The sequence below is a fragment of the Neovison vison genome, chromosome 3 (genome assembly GCF_020171115.1).
Source record: "Neovison vison isolate M4711 chromosome 3, ASM_NN_V1, whole genome shotgun sequence".
Classification (NCBI taxonomy): domain Eukaryota; kingdom Metazoa; phylum Chordata; class Mammalia; order Carnivora; family Mustelidae; genus Neogale; species Neogale vison.
This window is the reverse complement of record NC_058093.1, coordinates 96145175-96163805: the sequence shown is the minus strand read 5'-3', so window position 1 is coordinate 96163805 and position 18631 is coordinate 96145175. Positions and strand designations below refer to the sequence as shown.

The 18631-nt window shown below is 35.9% G+C and overlaps 1 protein-coding gene and 1 pseudogene across 3 annotated transcripts in view; one reads left to right on the top strand and one right to left on the bottom strand.

The window, feature by feature from the left end:
- The window catches only part of RAB3GAP1 (RAB3 GTPase activating protein catalytic subunit 1), a 121696-nt gene that overhangs the window by 61854 nt on the left and 41211 nt on the right, over positions 1–18631 (top strand). For all 3 annotated transcript variants that reach the window (XM_044242585.1, XM_044242584.1, XM_044242583.1), the window contains exons 8-13: positions 4576–4675; positions 7861–7942; positions 12329–12397; positions 14403–14476; positions 17244–17336; positions 18018–18187. In XM_044242585.1, coding sequence (XP_044098520.1) covers positions 4576–4675; positions 7861–7942; positions 12329–12397; positions 14403–14476; positions 17244–17336; positions 18018–18187 — 588 coding nt within the window. The remainder of the gene's footprint in view (positions 1–4575; positions 4676–7860; positions 7943–12328; positions 12398–14402; positions 14477–17243; positions 17337–18017; positions 18188–18631) is intronic.
- On the bottom strand, positions 8825–9096 carry LOC122902709 (annotated as a pseudogene).

The following is an 18631-nucleotide window of genomic DNA, read 5'->3' as shown; positions in this document are numbered from 1 at the left end:
ACGTGGCTTATATTTTATGAATGAGAGCAATAAGGCCAAACGGAAGGTACTTAGAACATCCTTGGTGTTCCATAAAAACACTACCACAGAGATACGGAGGACTTACCTGTGTTACTCTGGAGGAAGAAAATTAGGGTTTAAGTTGAGGAGCTGTTAGAGAGCAAAGCCAGATGAGGATCCTCTACTTAGAGAAATATTCCTTATGGGCTTAAGTTGACACCCATCTCACTGAAGTGATCATACCAAACTGATGGTAGGTGTCTCCTGATATGATACATTGAACAGAATATATTATCACCTGCATTCCATTCCTATCTGAAGTGTTTAACATAAGTCAACACGTGCAGGAACAGTCTCATATTTCCAAACTGAGCCATATTTTGCAAAGTAACTGGCTTAGACCCAAAAAGTCAGTATCATGATTGGCAAAACAAAGATTGGTAGCTATTTAAATTAAGGAAGACTAAAGTGACATAACAGCTAAATGCAATGCAAAATCCTTGATTGGATCCCTGACCAAAACAAAATAGCCAAAAAGGATATGATTGGGACAATTTTAGTATGGACTATATCTTAAAAAATAGTGTCAGTATTAAAATTCTTGAGTATGACAGTTGTTTTATGGTAATTACATATATTTTACAGAGTTCCAGGTATGTATGTAAATTTTTTTCAAAAACTTTGACAAGCTTTAAGTACTGCTTCATTCTGTATGTGCTTTGAGAAATATTTGAAAAAGATAAGTATGTATATATTTCTGTCCCATTTGTTTCCCTTTGCTCTCTCACCAGAAGTTTTTTTTTTTTTTTTAAAGAATTTATTTATTTATTTGGTAGACAGAGATCACAAATAGGCAGAGAGGCAGGCAGAGAGGAGGAAGCAGGCTCTCTGCTGAGTAGAGAGCCCAACGAGGGGCTCGATCCCAGGACCTTGGGATCATGACCTGAGCCGAAGGCAGGGGCCTTAACCCACTGAGCCACCCAGGCGCCCTCACCAGAAGTTTTTAATTGTATATTTTTACGTCAGGTTTCTGGTCAGATCAGGTTCTGGTCAGATGCAAATATTAATACTTTATTCCTTCTTCAAAAACATTAGTGAACATTATTTCCTTGGATCTTTTATGTCCCTTATGTAGCTGAACTTCTCTTTACTGATACTAGGGATCACGTTGTTCTGTGAAGCCTAACTTAAATGATGACACTCTGCTAGTTGTACTTCCAATGAAAAGTGTTCTTAATCAGTTCATCACATCATCTGGCAGAACTTTCACAAAACTCACTCACCTAGGTATGAAATACCCCTCAAAATTATTATTATTTTTTTAAAGTAGGTTGCACGCACAAAGTGGAGCTTTAACTCATGACCCTGAAATCAAGAGTTGTGTTCTCTACTGACTGAACCAGCTAGGCACCCCTCAAAATTGATTTGATAAGAGTTGAACTTAAAATAATTAAGAATTGTTTGGGTACTTTAGGGGTTTTACATAGCTAAAGCTACCCAGTATGTAACTCTTCTGTTACATATCTCTAAAGCTATCTTTATAAAAATTACTGTTTAACACCTGCTTGCAATGTTCCATAATACTCATTGTTCACTGGAAGTTTATTTCATTTTTGCAAAGATCTAATTTATTAGAAAAGGTTTCCTTCTGGGGTGCCTGGGTGCCTCAGTTGGTTAAGAGTCTGCCTTCAGCTCAGGTCATGATCCCAGAGACCTGGGATCAAGTCCCGGATGGGGCTCCCTGCTCAGCAGGGAGTCTGCTGCTTTTTCTCCCACTCCCTCGCTCATGTTCTCTTTCTCTCTCTCACTCTCTCAAATAAATAAATAGAATCTTTAAAAAAATAAAAGGCTTCCCTCTGGTAGGGGTAGGAAGGTCAGTTTTGCCCTTTGGGGTACATTAAATTTAAATTCTGCCATAATCCTCTAAGTTTGTGAAAATTCATACTCTAGTCTTTTTTCACTTAGACATTCTTCTTTCTTTCAGATGTTCTTTAAATATCTTGGTTTTATACTCTTGAATGTTGATTTGGATATTTGTCTATTTTGGAACTATATTCCTTTATGTTTTGTGGAAATTTTGTTTGCAGGCTCTTTTAGAATGAATGTTTTATCTAAAATTTTTAACTTTTTCTCCCATCCTCCCTTGTGGCTCTATAATTGGGGTTGCTCCATATCTGCAGAAAATTTCAGAACTGGGTTTTAAAATGGTGTTTGGAGACTTTTGCTCTGTGGTGATATTAGGAGTGTTACGTATCTGGTTTTGGAATTACTGAATTGCTTGCTGAGATTATGAAAGTATTTCCCCTACCTCACTCAGTAACTTTCCCCACCCTTAGCTTCTAGCAAAGCTAACTGTACCAAGCAGGTGTGCCCTGCCCCAGTGTTTGCCTTAAGAGTCTTGCAGGGCGCCTGGGTAGCTTAGTCGGTTAAGCATCTGCCTTCGGCTCAGGTCATGATCTCTGGGTCCTGGGATTGAGTTCTGCATTGGGCTCTCTGCTCAGCAGGGAGTCTACTTCTACTTCTCCCTCCCTCTGCCTACTCATGATCCCTCTCTGTCTGTCTGTCTGTCTGTCTCTCTCTCTGTCAAATAAATAAATAAATAAATAAATAAATAAATAAAACCATTAAAAAAAAAGAAGAAGAGTCTTGCAGTGCAAGACTGGGCAGAGTTGAACTTGCAGTTCCACTTAATACAGTCTGTAATCCTAGGCTGTCATTGCCTTCTTCCACATCCAGAATTCAGCAGGCATGTGCCTTAAGCCCCACTTAAAACTTGGGATTTTGTGTACCTTTTCAAGGGCCCAGAAAGATGTATTTATGTCATGTTTGATCCTAGTTATTCCTTTCTGGTTATCTCTTCTATATTTATCTGTGTTGCTGTGTAACTGGAGCAGAGGTTATGTGTCAAAGCAACTTGGTTAAGGTTTTTAGACTATTTGTATCTTATGGGTGAACACTCATTTAATATCCTCACTTGACTGAGAAGTCTGTTATTCCTGACCAGCCAGAATCTTACCTTGCTTGTCTAGGACACAGCAACCCAAAACTGAATTATCTTTTTTTGGTGGCAGCCACCTTGTATTTTGACTTTAGATTGAGTTTGTATTTGGTTAAAACTACTAGTGAGGGGCGTCTGGGTGGCTCCGTGGGTTAAAGCCTCTGCCTTCAGCTCAGGTCATGATCCCAGGGTCCTGGGATTTAGCTCCGTATCGGGCTTTCTGCTCAGCAGGGAATCTGCTTCCTCCTCTCTCTCTGCCTGCTTCTCTGCCTACTTGTGATCTCCATATGTCAAATAAATAAATAAAATCTTAAAAATAAAAACCTCTAGTGACATTTATAGATGCTGCTACTGAGTAAATGTATCTTTCTCCTCTTGATCAGCAGCAACACCTGGGAACTGGTTGGATATGCAGAGTACTCTTGAATTTATAGTTTCCCATGATCTGTAGGTGATTCATTTCATATTTAAGTCCTATTCCACATTAATGTAGGTTAACTATTATTAAGACAAGCTGAGATCATAGGATGTTTAGATGATATTAATTTTCAAGATTTTTAATGAAGGTAAAGATGAATCTAAATTTTCTCTTAACTGATTCATTAATGTATTTTGACAGAGTGACCATTTGTCTTAGTCTAAAATTATGGTTAAATATTCAAGACTGGCTTTAATTTGAGTTTATTTTCATTTAAAAGGAGGAAAAGACATCATCTTCTACTTTATAATAGTTTCACTTATTTAAAAAATGAATCAGATTTTTTTCAGAATTTTTTTTCACATTCATTATGGCTGAGCAGAATAGTAAGAAATAATATATTATCTTTTTAAAAATTAATATATAATGTATTATTTGCTTCAGGGGTACAGGTCTGTCAATCATCAGTGTTACACAATTCACAGCATTTACCATAGCACACACCCTCCCCAGTGTCTATAACCCAGCTACCCTATCCCTATCCTGCAACCCTCCAGCAACCCTCAGTTTGTTTCATGATATTAAGAGTGTCTTACGGTTTGTCTCCCTCCCAATCCCATCTCGTTTCATTTTTTCCCTCCCTGTCCCCCACGGCCCCCTGCCCTGCCTCTCAAATTTCTCATATCAGAAGGAAATTATATTTGTAACCCACTGAGCCACCCAGGCACCCCAAAATTGTTAAAAATATTTTGAAGGAGCATTTATTTTGTTTCCAGGTAGCGGTTTATTTATTTATTTGTTTTGAAAAAGAGATTTATTTATTTTGGAGTGAGAGCAAGAGTGCCAGTGAGCATGAGCTTGGGGAGGGACAGAAGGGGAGAGAGAGGGACAGGCAGCCTCCATGCTAAGTGGGGAACCCAGGGATCTGACATGGGCTTAATGCAGAGCTGGGCCCGAGATACAAGGGTCTCAATCTCAGGATCCTGAGATCATGTTCTGAGCTGAAATCAAGAGTCAAGAGGCTTAACCCCTGACTCACCTATGCCGTCCTCCAGTTAGTAATTTAAACGGCTTCATGTTCTCTCTGGCATTATTTTTGCAACACTTTTTTTTTTTTTTTTTTAAGCTATATGATACTGTCTTTGCATTTATTTCCTAGGGATGTCCTTTAACTCCTTTGCCTCCAGTTAGTATTGCTATTCGCTTTACGTATGTACTTCAGGATTGGCAGCAGTATTTTTGGCCTCAGCAACCTCCAGGTGAGATAATTTAAGAGTATATTTAACTTACTGAATATAAATGGAAAAGAAAATATATTCAGAAACTAAACTTATTTAATAGTGTTTCAAGTATTTTAAATTTGAAATGTTTGTAATTTATTTTGAATGCAGTATTGCTGATTTCATTGCCTTTATCATTTTTTTTTTCTCTTGAAAAAAGCTCTGAAGTTTGTTCCAGAGACAGCATTACTCTATATGTGACAATCTGTCTTTGAAAGCTAACATTATTTATAAAGCATTCCCCTGCTGTGGAACATCATGTGTTGCAAATTAGTATGTAGTGAATGATTAAAATGTCTGTTTTTAGACTGTAATAACAGAAGCCACCCTCATAAGCTGAGAACCTTATGGAAAGTAGAGATTGAAGAAGAGTGCTAAATAAGGAAAGCAGAAAAGAGAGAAAAAATTTGTATATACACATATACTTATGATGGGTAGAGCTCTAGAATATTTTACTTTAACTTGCTTTTGATGTGATTAAAATCAATTTACCTGCTTAGCCATAAAGCGATATATACTAATATACGGATTCATTCAGTAATCATTATTAGCCTATAATGGGCTGATGTTTGTACTGTTGGTGTAAACAAGACATTACCTAAGTTGTAGAAAAGTTCACTCTATGAACATATAGCCTAATTAAGTGAGGGTTTGGTTCCTGGGTGTTTCTCTCACATAGAAGTATAATTATATTCAAGTATATCTAATAAGAAATGTAATACAAACTTATAAATAATTACACAGATTTTACTAGCCTGAAAACATTTTTCACTCTACCTCCCTCAGAGAAAAATAAATCAGAATAAAACAATATTCTTTACTGTTTTTGTTCCAAGTAGTTGGTTATTTATAGGATGGAAAATCGGTAGTTTTGGAATGATATTAGAATTAATGTAGTACATCCTTAGCCTTTGGTAGTTATATATGCTGTCAGTATTTTATTTATGTACCACGGAATAATTTGAAATTCTAATGTACAATACAAGAACTACAACTAAAGTATAGCAAAGGGAAATAAAAGCTAAGCTGAGAATTAAAGTAGAAGAAAGACTCAAATGTTCATTTTGGTAATTTTAGTTTCCAGACAGTGTCCTCTAGATAATTTGTAACCAGCTTCTCAGTGAAAGTTTCAATTCCTGCTCTCCTTTTCTTTTTTCAAAGACTGCTCTCTTATTAGTCAATTTAAAATATGTCCCAGGATGATACAGTCTATAGTGATCTAAGAGGAAGCCCAAGAGCCAGAATGTTAGCATTATAATTTTGATTCCTAGTAAGGCCTCTTGCCAATTCTTTTTTTTTTTTTCCAATTTATTTATTTTCAGAAAAACAGTATTCATTATTTTTTCACCACACCCAGTGCTCCATGCAAGCTGTGCCCTCTATAATATCCACCACCTGGTACCCCAACCTCCCACCCCCCCGCCACTTCAAACCCCTCAGATTGTTTTTTAGAGTCCATAGTCTCTCATGGTTTATCTCCCCTTCCAATTTACCCAAAAGCATATACCCTCCCCAATGTCCATAACCCTACCCCCCTTCTCCCAGCCCCCCTCCCCCCAGCAACACACAGTTTGTTTCGTGAGATTAGCCAATTCTTTTTAAAAGGTGAACAAGATATTAATCATCTTCTTCACTGATTTGAAGACTATACATTTTTACTATTTTCTCCTATAAAGGAAATAAAGGGATTTGAACATGTAATATGGGACACACACTGTGCTTGGCATTTTATATATTTTTTCATGTAATTATCACTTATCTGTGAGACAGGTGTTAATGTTTCTTAGAGAATATATGTGTCTTAGAGAACATAGGTAACTGGCCCAGGGTTACATGATCATCAAATGATAAAGTTTGCTTTCAAACACTGGTCAAACTCCAAATCCCATGATACTTTCATTCCACACTGTTGCTTCTGACCTTTGTGGGGGTGTGGTGTTTTGTTTTGTTTGTTTGTTTGAGAGGGAGAGAGAGAGAAAAGAGGGAAAGAGAATGGAGGGTCAGAAGGGAAGAAAGCGTCTTAAGCAGGCTCCGTTCCCAGCGTGGAGCTTGCCATGGGGCTCAGTCTCACAACCCTGAGATCATGACCTGAGCTAAAATCAAGAGTCGGATGCCTAACTGACTGAGCCACTCTTATGCCCCACTTCGGAACTTTTAATTGAATGAAAACTTTTGCACAGTTATGGTTTAGTAATAATTTTTAGCTTATTTATAAGATCTGCTTTTTTACACATTTTGAAGCTCTTAAAAATTCACATCTTATGATAAAGCTAGTCATTGCAATTTTTACTATTATAAGGATTCTTTAGTTGGAAAAGCAGAATGATACTGACTTGAGAAAATTTACTGAATCAAGTAATTGAGACATATTTAATGACTAATTTTAATTTAGTTAGGTTGTAGATAATTGTCAGACATGATTTAGCAAATCTGGGGAATATTCATAACTTAATAATAGACTTTAATTTGTAGAATTCCCATTATAGTGCAAATAATGACAAGCAACCATCTGAATTATTTCAAAGAGAAATCTTCTTGATGTCTTTTAGAAGTGTTTATTAATTCTTTAATGGGGGTGGAGGTAAGAGGGGTGGAGCTAAGGGGAGTGACTTACCTGCTACATTCTCCTCTAATCTCAGATATTATTCATAACAGAAAGGAAATTCTTTGTAGAACTTTAGATATTTCTGTGTATTACCAACTGAAATAAAAATTTATTAATGATAACTAATTTGCTATTCAAAAATTATTGACAGAAAAACTGATGAATGTAGGTTGGTGATTGAATTTTTTAATACTTGAATAATCCTTCTTTTAGATTATATTAATCACATTCTTAGAAAATGCAAAAAAATTACACGATTAATATTCTCTCAAGCGTTATTTAAGGAGTATTTCAAAAGGGTAAAATATAGAATGCTTGGCTTGAATGAAACACTGTACAAATAGGAATTAATTGTTCTTTTATTATAACATTCTGTTTATTGTAAATGCTTTTATTACAAGCAGTCTAGTTAAAGACTGTTTGCGCTCTAACTTTCTGTGTATTTTCTTGATAGAGGCACGTGTAAATATATGCTCTCTCAAAGAGCTAACCTAACTAAATTAAATTCTTATTTCTTCATTTTTTTGCTGAGTAATGGAAAATTACTTCTTTTGTTTAGATATAGATGCCCTTGTAGGAGGAGAAGTTGGAGGCCTGGAGTTTGGGAAGTTACCATTTGGTGCCTGTGAAGATCCTATAAGGTGGGAATTTCAATCTATCATTTGAATTGTGGGACTTTTTTTTTTTTTTTAAGATTTTATTTATTTGAGAGAGAGAGCACATGTGCAGGGGCAGAGAGGAGGGGCAGAGGGAGAAGTAAACTCCTTGCTGATCAGGGAGCCCGATATGGGGCTCCATCCCAGGACTCTGAAATCATGAGCCAAAGGCAGATGCTTAACTGACTGAGCCACTAAGGCGCCCAAGGACTGACTTTTTAAATTCTATTAATACTGATTTTACTGTGCTTTGTAGCCTTCTGGAATGAGTATAATACCAGAAGCAGACCTACACCTAACAATCTGTCCATTTGTTGTTTTTCCTCTGTAATTTAGAAATAAAAGATACTTTCAAATAATACATAAAATATGTATATACCACTTATTGATTATTCTTTACAGAAGTGATTCTTGGCCTGCTTTTTGGGAAACATTTTATATATTGAAAAGCACAGAGAATGTCATATATAACAAACTTTAATGTATTCATAACGGAGAATTAACAAATGTTTACATCTTTCCTGACCATTTTTTCCAAATGTACAAATTAAGGCATAAGTCAAACATCTTAGGTTACACAGCTGCTTTTCTTTTCTTTTCTTTTTTTTACCCAGCTGCTTTTCTAGAAGAGCTACTGAACTTGAAGAAAATTTTGCTTTATAAGAAAATGTAAGACTTGGAAAATTTAATCACTGAGAGCAAAATATTTGGAAAATATAAATAGTCCTGGTTCAGAAACTGTCTTATTTGTTTAAACTGTTTGGTTAATTAAAAAATATATACACACACATCCATACCTTCTTTTTTTTTCTCTTTCTTCCTTCCTTTCTTTCTTGGTATCAAAAATGTGATTATTGGTATGGTTTCCCACTCATCTTGATTCAGGGTGCTTTTAGTGCTGATTCTGTCTGAAGGAGCATCCTTCTGTAAGCCTTGCTTTTCCTCCTGTAGGTTGGCAAAGGACAAGCAGCAGCCAATGCACAAAACTGTGCTTGGCTAAAGATCTTGGTGGTTTGGTAGCCTCGTGGGCACTTGATGTTCATGAAGTAGGAATTTGGGCTCTGCACCAGGCACCACTTCTTGTGCTTCCGAATCTTCTCTTCCAGGAATGAATGAAGGAGGTTCTATGCCAGTGGCATGTTGTTGTGGGGAGATTAATCACGTCCACAAAGGGCATACATACTTAATACTCTTACATAGAGGTGGGAGACGAACCATGAGAGACTGTGGACTCTGAGAATCAAACTGAGAGTTTCGGAAGGGAGCGGGTTGTGGGGATGGGAGAGCCTGGTGGTGGGTATTAAGGAGGGCATGTATTGCATGGAGCACTGGGTGTGGTGCATAAACAGTGAATCTTGGAACACTGTAAAAAAGAAAATAAAATTAAAAAATACTTTAAACTTAAAATCACTCAAGGAAAAGATAAAATAAGTATCTTTTGTAATATTTATTATATGTGGTAGACACTCTGATGAATTAGGAAGATACAGAAGTAAATAAAACATTTTTCTGGCTTCTTGGCATTTATAGTCTGATTGAAGGAAATGGACAAAATAATCATCTAAATAAGTATACAGTTATAAGCTGTGGGTACTTTGAAGGAAATGTACAGGTTATAATAACATTAAAATGAGAAACTAATTTGGATTGGGATACCATCAGGAAAGTGTTCTGAAAGGAAGTGTCTCAGTTAGGGAGGATTTAGCCAGGCAGAAAGAGAGAGAATTACCATTGCAGGTGGAATGAAGAGCCTGTGTAATTGCAAGGAAGAGTCTGGCGAGTTTACCAGAGGATAAAGAAGGTGGCCATCATGGCATAGTAAACAAGGGAGAAATGGTGTATTTGTGGCCCTCCAGCTGGTTCATTCATTAGATCCTGCTTAGAGAAAATTTTAGGGGGAGAGAATAAAATTGACCCAAGTAATAGAAATGGGAAGGAATTAGTTACTAAATATTTCTTAATTTTAAATTGCAATGAGGAATCAGCAAGAGAAAAAGATGATCGAAGAAGAGTACAAAAATAATTTGGGGGTGAGATGGTATATTTGGTAGACCATTTAAATAATATGGTGGTTAGCAAATGCTCTGGGCATGCACAGTGCTTCTGAAAAGGAATCTTTGATGGTAGAAGAGGAAATGAGGCATTTTTCAGTGTCCTCTCCTTGTCAAATAAGTTGTTCTGTTGTTAGAAGGTGAGAAGAGAACATAGTTGTAAAAGTTTAGGAACTAAATCTGAGGTTAATACCTAAATTATTTCAGAGCTTAGAGTTTTAAACTTGTAATCATTTATGTCCTTTAGTATCACGTATTGTCTAGTCATTTTTTTACCTTAAAAATTTGTTTTATTATGAAAGTAATAAATTTATGCTAAGTAAGGGAAATTTAGAAAACGTGAAAAGAGGCAAAAATCATATATTTGCTAGTCATGTTTCTTAGTTGTAAACTATAGTAGTCAACTGTGACTAATTCAGGCAAAAAATCCTCTTACTGAAGAGGTACTTGGTAACACAGAGAGGTTTAATTGGGACCCTTGTAGGATCCAGCTCAGAAAATAGGCTTGAGTCAATGGTGGCTAGTTGTCCAGTTATTATTATTATTTTTTAGTTGTCCAGTTATTAACCAAGGTTATACTGTATTGTTATAAATTCTAGCCCTGTTATTACAGTGAATTCTAAAATGTGGAGTCCAGACTGGAGTTGCCAGTCAGTTGAACACCACTGAAGATCAGAGAAATAAGTAATTGGTTCTTTTGGCTTCTTTACTCTCCAAACTTTACTCTCCAAGCAGTGGGTTCAAAATCTCAACAGGGGAAAAAAAAAAACTCACTAAATTGATAATCCCACTACACATAGATGGTCACTGATGACAGCTTGCTGTCTGCAAGACTCTTGAGTTCAGTGATTTGCTAGAAGGACTCACAGCATTTAATTGTGCTCATGGCTATAGTGACTACATTGAAAGGATATAATGTAAAAATCGGCAAAGGGAAAATCCACATAGGGTGAGGTCCTGAGCCAACCAAGGACCAGCTTCCTTTCCCAGTGTAGTCGCTCAGGACCACTTAATTCTCTCAGCAGTGAATTTTGACAACATGTATGAAGGGCTTTCTACCAGGGAAACTCATTAGAGGCTCAGTGTGTGGTGTGTTTATCTGAGGCTGGTGACTTAGGCACTCTCTCCATGTACCAGAAGGAAGGCAGGTGTTCAGCATAAACCATATTGTTTGCAGCAGTAGTTGGAGGCACAGTGAGCTACTCTTGTCAATGAATGATAGGAACCCCCCGAAATCTAAGTTCCCAGAAGGCAATCCAAAGGTGAACCTTGTAGGTTGTCCTTTTTTAAGTATCAGGTCTGCTATGATAATTCTTCCCTCGGTATGTTTGTATATTTTATACATGTATGTCATCCTCTATATGTTTGGTGGCTTGTTTTCTTTATTTTACATGCAAACTTTTTGGAACTTAAAATTTATCTATATTAAAAAGTCAGAGAACTATGACCTGTGGACCAAATCTGGCCACTAGCTTATTTCTGTATCGCTTTTACATTTTGGGGGGTTTAGAAGAAAAAACCAAGAATGTAACAGAGACTACCTGGTCCCAGAAGCCTAGAATATTTGCTCTGTGTTTTTTCATAGAAAATGTTTATTAACCTCTGATCTATAACATGTTTTTTTCAAAATTGAGATATAATTCATGTACCATATTCACCATATAAAGTATACAATTCAGTGGTTTTGGTGTTTCCAAAGTTGAGCTATCATCATCCTTTTCTAATCCCACAGCACTTTCATCATCCCAAACAGAAACCCTTCACCTTTTAGCTGTCATCCCACTGATCTCCCTAGGATCTTGCCTAGGCCATCCAGCTCTAGGCAAATACTAATCTATCTTCTTTCCTTATGGATTTGCCTGTTCCGGACATTGCATATGAATTGTGTTATGCAGTATGTGGCCTTTTGTGTCCGACTTCTTTCACTTAGCAGAATGTTTTTCAGGTTCGTCTCTATTGTAGCATGGTCAGTATTTCATTACTTTCAATTGGCATGGAATATGCCATTATATGGCTAATACCACATTTTATTTCTCCATTGATCAGCTGATAGATATTGGGGTTATTTACACTTTTGGGCTATTATGTATAGTATGTGTTTTTAATGTCTGCAAGGCATTAACTTCATATGGGTGTGCTGCTGTTTGCTAATAAACTAGTCATCTCCTGCTTTACTGCATTATAAATAGCACCACTTTTAACATACTTGTATGTACATTTCTGGTATTAGAACACATTTCTAGAAGTAGAATTGCTGAGTCAGAGGATATACATATACTATTAAAACTTTTGGATCTATTTTATGTTTTATTTGTTTTAGTGAACTCCATTTAGCAACTACATGGCCTCACCTGACTGAAGGTATCATTGTGGATAATGATGTTTATTCGTAAGTATGTTAAGAAGAGTATACTGAGATTCAAACATTTCAGTAGAATAAATTAATCACCAAGTGGTTAGCAACTTTCCCTTTTTCTATCAGTTTCTAATTAGGTTGGTTGATTTTTTACTTTTAGAGGTCACTTTTTAGACTGATTAGACATGTATTAGAGATGTATTTTAAGCTGTTGACCCTGGGAATGTGATCTTTAGTTCAGGGATAATGTACAGTTTCTCATTTTTTAAGTTTTGTTTTAATTCCAGTTAGTTAATGCAGTGTTCTATTAGTTTTAAGTATACAACATAGTAATTCCACACTTCCATACACGAACCTGTGCTTATCACAAGTGCACTCCTTAATTGCCATCACCTATTGAACCATCCCTCCTACCCTGAACAATCTCAGTCTTACTTTGTTTTAGCAAAGGTATCTTTAAGCAGGGATACGTGCATAATTCTGTTGAACTTTTCTTAGCTAGTTAGAAGCATTTGGTAAAATATTTTGAAGAGGTGATGGTCATTAGAATATGTAGGAGTAATATTTGAACTTTAAATGTCATAAATAATGAAACATCCCAGTCATATACTCTTGTGCAATGGAAACAACTAAAAAATTATAGCAAACAATATCTAGGAAGAATGTGGAGAAAGAGGAACACGATTTTAGTACCTTATCACACATGATGCAGAACAGTGAGAAGTAAGACACTTTTTTTGTTGTAATTAAAATAAGTGGCTTGTATTTGTTGATGATAAAAGTAATATGAGCTTTCTTAATCAGAAAATAAATGGGTTGTATTTGTTGATAAAAGTAACATGAGCTTTCTTTCTTTCAGGATTTTCTCTTTGTCACTAAGGCTTGTAAATACATGAGCTTTCTTAATCAGATAATTTAGACAGATACAAAGAAGGAGATAAGGACTGCATGCAATCCTATTACTTAAGAAATGGCCAGTTAGCATTTTGGGATGTATACTTTTTTTTAATTGAGATGTAATAGGCATGTAACATTATATTAGTTTCACATGGACAACGTAATGATTCAGTATTTTTTATGGGAACACATTTTTTTTTAAGATTTTATTTATTTATTTGATAGTTAGAGATCACAAGTAGGCAGAGAGGCAGGCAGTGAGAGGAGGAAGCAGGCTCCCTGCTGAGTAGAGAGCCGGATGTGGGGCTCAATCCCAGGACCCTGGGATCATGACCTGAGCCAAAGGCAGAGGCTTAACCCACTGAGCCATGCAGGCGCCCCTGGGAACACATCTTTTTAAAATTTAAATTTATTGATTTGTTTTATTGGGTATGTATCTTTACATATTGTATGCTAATAAGTAAAGATCTGTGTTACCTTTTTTAAAATTGCTGCATAACCCATTAAGTGGATGTATAATCTATTTAATTGAGAAAATGGGGCACATTTGATCTTGTGCAAATTTTAGTAGTCTCTGTTTTTACTGTTAGTGCTATAAAAAACTGATTAAGATCATTGTGCATGCTTGCTTCTCATTTCTTTTTTACCGTTTTCTAAATTTAATTGTTTTATTAGATTATCAGTGTACATTGCCTGTTCAGAAAGTTTTTATATGTGGGTTTTGATTATTCTGTTGTTTTTTTTTTAAAGATTTTATTTATTTATTTGTCAGAGATCACAATCAGACAGAGAGAGAGGGGAAGCAGGCAGAGAGCCTGATGTGGGACTCAATCCCAGGACCCTGGGATCATGACCTGAGCCGAAAGCAGAGGTTTTAACCCACTGAGCCACCTAGGCACCCCTCTGTTTTGTTTTGATTGTGGCTTTTCTTTTTGTGTTTTTTTGTCTATAAACTTTGATTTCTTAAGATTCTGGGTTTTTTAAAACTTATCCAAATGGCCTGATCATCTGAATAACAGTAAGTTTAAGGGAGGCAAGATGGATTGCTTGTCCTTTTATATAATTAATTAGACTGAATTTTGATAAATTAATGAGTTGTACATTGTCATAATTAGGATCTTGTATTTGTTTTGTATTTTAGTGATTTGGATCCTATTCAGGCTCCCCATTGGTCTGTTAGAGTTCGAAAAGCTGAGAATCCTCAGTGTTTGCTGGGTAAGACATGCTTATGGTCCTTTCCTGAAATTATGTTCCTTCCCCACCAGTCTGCCCATCTTCCAAATTAGGAAGACTGAATGTATTCTTTATACTTTATTTCACCTATCAAAGGATACTTTTTTTTTTTTTTTTACATTTGTGATCTTCTTGGTAAATATCACTAAAAAAGAAAACTTTGCCAACAGCAGTGAATCCTAAGTCTTGAATAGCACTAGCAGGATTTCTTTCTTGTCTTTTAGTTTTAAGCAGTCTACAGCTCAGAATTCCCACATATTTTCTCATGATCTAAGTTTTATTCTTCTAAGGCTTTTACGTCACTCCCTTCTTTTCTTCTTGTGGCAGTTTGCATCTTCTATTCTTGTTAGTGTAGCACTTTGTGCCTTTTGCCATCCTCTGGAGCTGTGGTATATGAAGGGAAGAACACTGATTTTGACAGTCTAATTAGAGCCCTTCCATAGAGTTGTACCATATCTGGAAACCCATTTTCTGATAGAGGGAAAGAGGTATAGAGGATCAAGTGAAATACTATAAATAGAAATAACAAAAAATGTTGATTTGCCTTCGAGTTAATGTTATTATATCCCATGTCTGGCATTTCTTTCTTTTATTATTTTTGTAGATGTGTGTCTTTCATGAAGTCTTTTGAACTCATCTCCTCAATGAGTCTTTCCATCTTTTTCTCTCATATTTAGTACATGCGAAGATAGTTCATTTCTGTTTTCATATAAGCCACCTTCACTCCATATAACCTGATATATTACCATCCAACTAATGGAGTTACTAAATATTTATTGATGACAGTAATGATGCATTTCTCTAAAGTATTATTTTCTTGGGTTCTTTAAAATTCATCATATGTTATTCATTAAATGCTAATTAGCACTTGCCATTTTTGCTAACTACATAATGGTGAATACAAAATGTATAAGGTAAAATTCCTGCCATTGGTGAGTTTGTCTGGGGTATTTTTTAGGGAGACAGTGGAGGGTTAATATCAAGAGTTTAAGAATTGGTTAGACCTTATTCTAAATCCTAGGTCTGCCAGTTTGAACAAGTTTCATTAATTTCTTCAGTTCTCAGTACAACAGAGATAACAGCATATGCATAGAGTTATTGAGAGGATCAAATAAAATTATGTGTGTCTTTGTGTATCACATTTAATACAGTGCCTTTTGTATAGTAAATGCTCAACAAATAGTTTCTCTTGTTAAATCATTGGATTATGAAGTTACTAAATTTATTTACTAAATTGTTTCCTAGTTCTGTATTGTTTCTCATCCACTGACTTCTGTGATAATTGCAGAGGACCTTAGAATTTAAAGTATTCTTATTTTAATACTTTGTTCCATGATCCCACCCTATCTCTTTGATATGTTTATATGTTTATATGATGAGATTAAAGGATTATATAGTCATAAATAATTAACTAGAATCATATAGTTTATATGATTGACTTATAAGATTATCTTATTTTCTGAAGAGGTTCAGAAAGTGTTCTAGATTTATTCAGAACTGGTTGATGAATTCTAAAACTTAAGATATACTTGCGATCTTGTATTGTCTAATAGTTTTGGTACTGACAGTTCCTATTAAATTTTAATTTCTTGGTACAAACTGTCTCATTGCAACTCTTCAGAAGATAGCCAACCTTTCCCCCTTATAATAATGATTAGGAAGTATACCATTAACATGAAAGGAAGTGAAGTGTATGATTAACATGCAGCTGAAACTGAAATAACTATGCTACATGATTTCTTAATCCTCTAGAAACATATCTTCAGAATTTCTTTCTCTCTCTCTCGTGTGTGTCTCTCTGTCTCTCTTTTTATTGTGGCAAAAAAAAATTAGACTTAGCCAACTGGACTCAGGTTAGATGATCCCAGTGTTGTTGGCAACATCCAAAGCAATCATAGTCAGGAGCCAGTCACATATATGCCTTCTCTCCATCAGGCTTAATCAAGGTGTTGACTTTGCCCACATCAGTGTCATAGAGTTTCTTCACAGCCTTTTTGATTTGGTGCCTATTGTCCTTGACATCCACAATGACTACAAGTGTGTTGTTGTCTTCTAGTTTCTTCATGGCTGACTCAGTAGTTATGGGGACCTTAATGATGGCATAGGGAACCAGCTTGTTTCTCCTGAGGGCACTCTCTTGAGGATATTTGGGCTGCTTTCGGAGATGCAGTGTCTTGGATCATTGGAATGTACATGACTTGTGGATCCTTTTTTTTTGTGACTGTGGACGCCTTTCAGCACTGCTTTCTTGGCCTTCAAAGCTTTTACTTTGGCTTCTTTGGGAAGGGCAAGGGCTTTCTTCTTGGCCTTTGGCACCATCTTCGTGAAAGGACGAGAATTTCTTTTTAATTTTTTTTAATGGACCCAGAATTCTAGAAGGGTGGCAGTTAAGGTGATAATATGTGCATATAGTAATATTCTTGTTACTTCTACAACTCATTGAGAACAGATAATTATTTGTCTTTTTCAGGCACATAGTAAGTGCTTAATATTACTAGGTACTGTTACTTTTCCTTTCATTCTAGAAGGAATTCTAAGGAAAAACTTTTTTAATATCCTGGGACATGGAGAGAAGGGAAGAACAGGTTACTTTTGGAACGGGATTAATTTTTGTCTTGGGTGGAGAAACTGAATGGTTTCTTTTTCTACCATATCTTACTTAAAGCTTTTGTGAAAAGACGTGTATTTTAATTTGTAGTTCTGACTTCTTTTAGTTAAGTGTCAAAAATGAGTAATATTTTTTCTGTAGGTGATTTTGTCACTGAATTCTTTAAAATTTGCCGTCGAAAGGAGTCAACTGATGAGATTCTTGGACGATCCACATTTGAGGAAGAAGGGAGAGGTGACCTGTTTTCTTTCTTTCTTTTTTTTTAAAGTTATTTTCAAGCATCTAACCCTTTTTCTTAGGCATTTTTCCGGTAACTTTTCATCTATTTTCACATTTGAATTAAGTTGGAAAAAACAAGTTTTGTTTTTTTTTTTTTTTTAAGATTTTATTTATTAATTTGACAGAGAGAAATTACAAGTAGTTGGAGAAGCAGGCAGAGAGAGAGAGATAGGGAAGCAGGCTCCTTCTGAGCAGAGAGCCCAACGTGGGACTCGATCCCAGGACCCTGAGACCATGACCCAAGCCGAAGGCAGCGACCTAACCCACTGAGCCACCCAGGCGCCCGAAAAACAAGTTTTGATGGACTAGAGTGCTGCCATTTCTCTCCAGGCTATACTCTGAGCTTAAAAATTAAGCACATTTAATAAGGGCTTTCTACCAAAAATGTAAGATATTTTGAAACGCAGGGTTTTAGAGGTTTATTTTTAAACTTCTAGAGAGAAATAATTTGTGTTATACCTTTGTCATTATGGATGCATATAAAGCTGAATATGTGTCTTACAATTTTATAATTCTGAGGCCATATAATTCAGTGAAAAGAGTAACTAAAATATTTTATACAATCAACAGTTTACTCATCATTTTAACTTGCTAAGATTGTGATACAATTTCTCTTCGTTTCTATTCTTTTTATAGAAATTGCTGATATAACTCATGCTTTGTCAAAGTTGACAGAACCAGCACCAGTTCCAATTCATAAATTATCAGTTTCAAATATGGTGCACACTGCAAAGAAGAAAATACGAAAACACAGAGGTGTAGAAGAATCACCACTGAATAATGATGTCCTCAATACGATTCTCTTGGTAACTAAATGTAGTATCTTTCTATGTCTGTATGCATACTCATTTATTCATTATCTGTCTGGTCCCTTCTATGTGTCAGGCACTGGATTGGGAATATAAAATGAGTAAAACAAAGTCTCCACATTCAGAAAATTCCCACTAGTTTAATAGGAAGAAGGAAAGTAAACCCTAGTTAACAATACCATGTTGCATGGGAGTAGTCTGGCAAAATGGCCGTGAGAACACAGCAGAGGATGTGTCTGTCTCTGTCTGGGCAGTGGGAATTAGGTCGTAAAGGTGTCATAAAGAAGGACACTTGAGTTGCATCGTGAAGAGAAGGTTTTAGAAACAGAGGAACAGTGCTGAAATGCTGGGCTTCATCTTGCAGTTTAATATTATTTTAAGCAGAAGGTCAACATCAGAACTAGATTTTTGAAAGCTTCCTTTCACAAAAGTCTGGGGAAA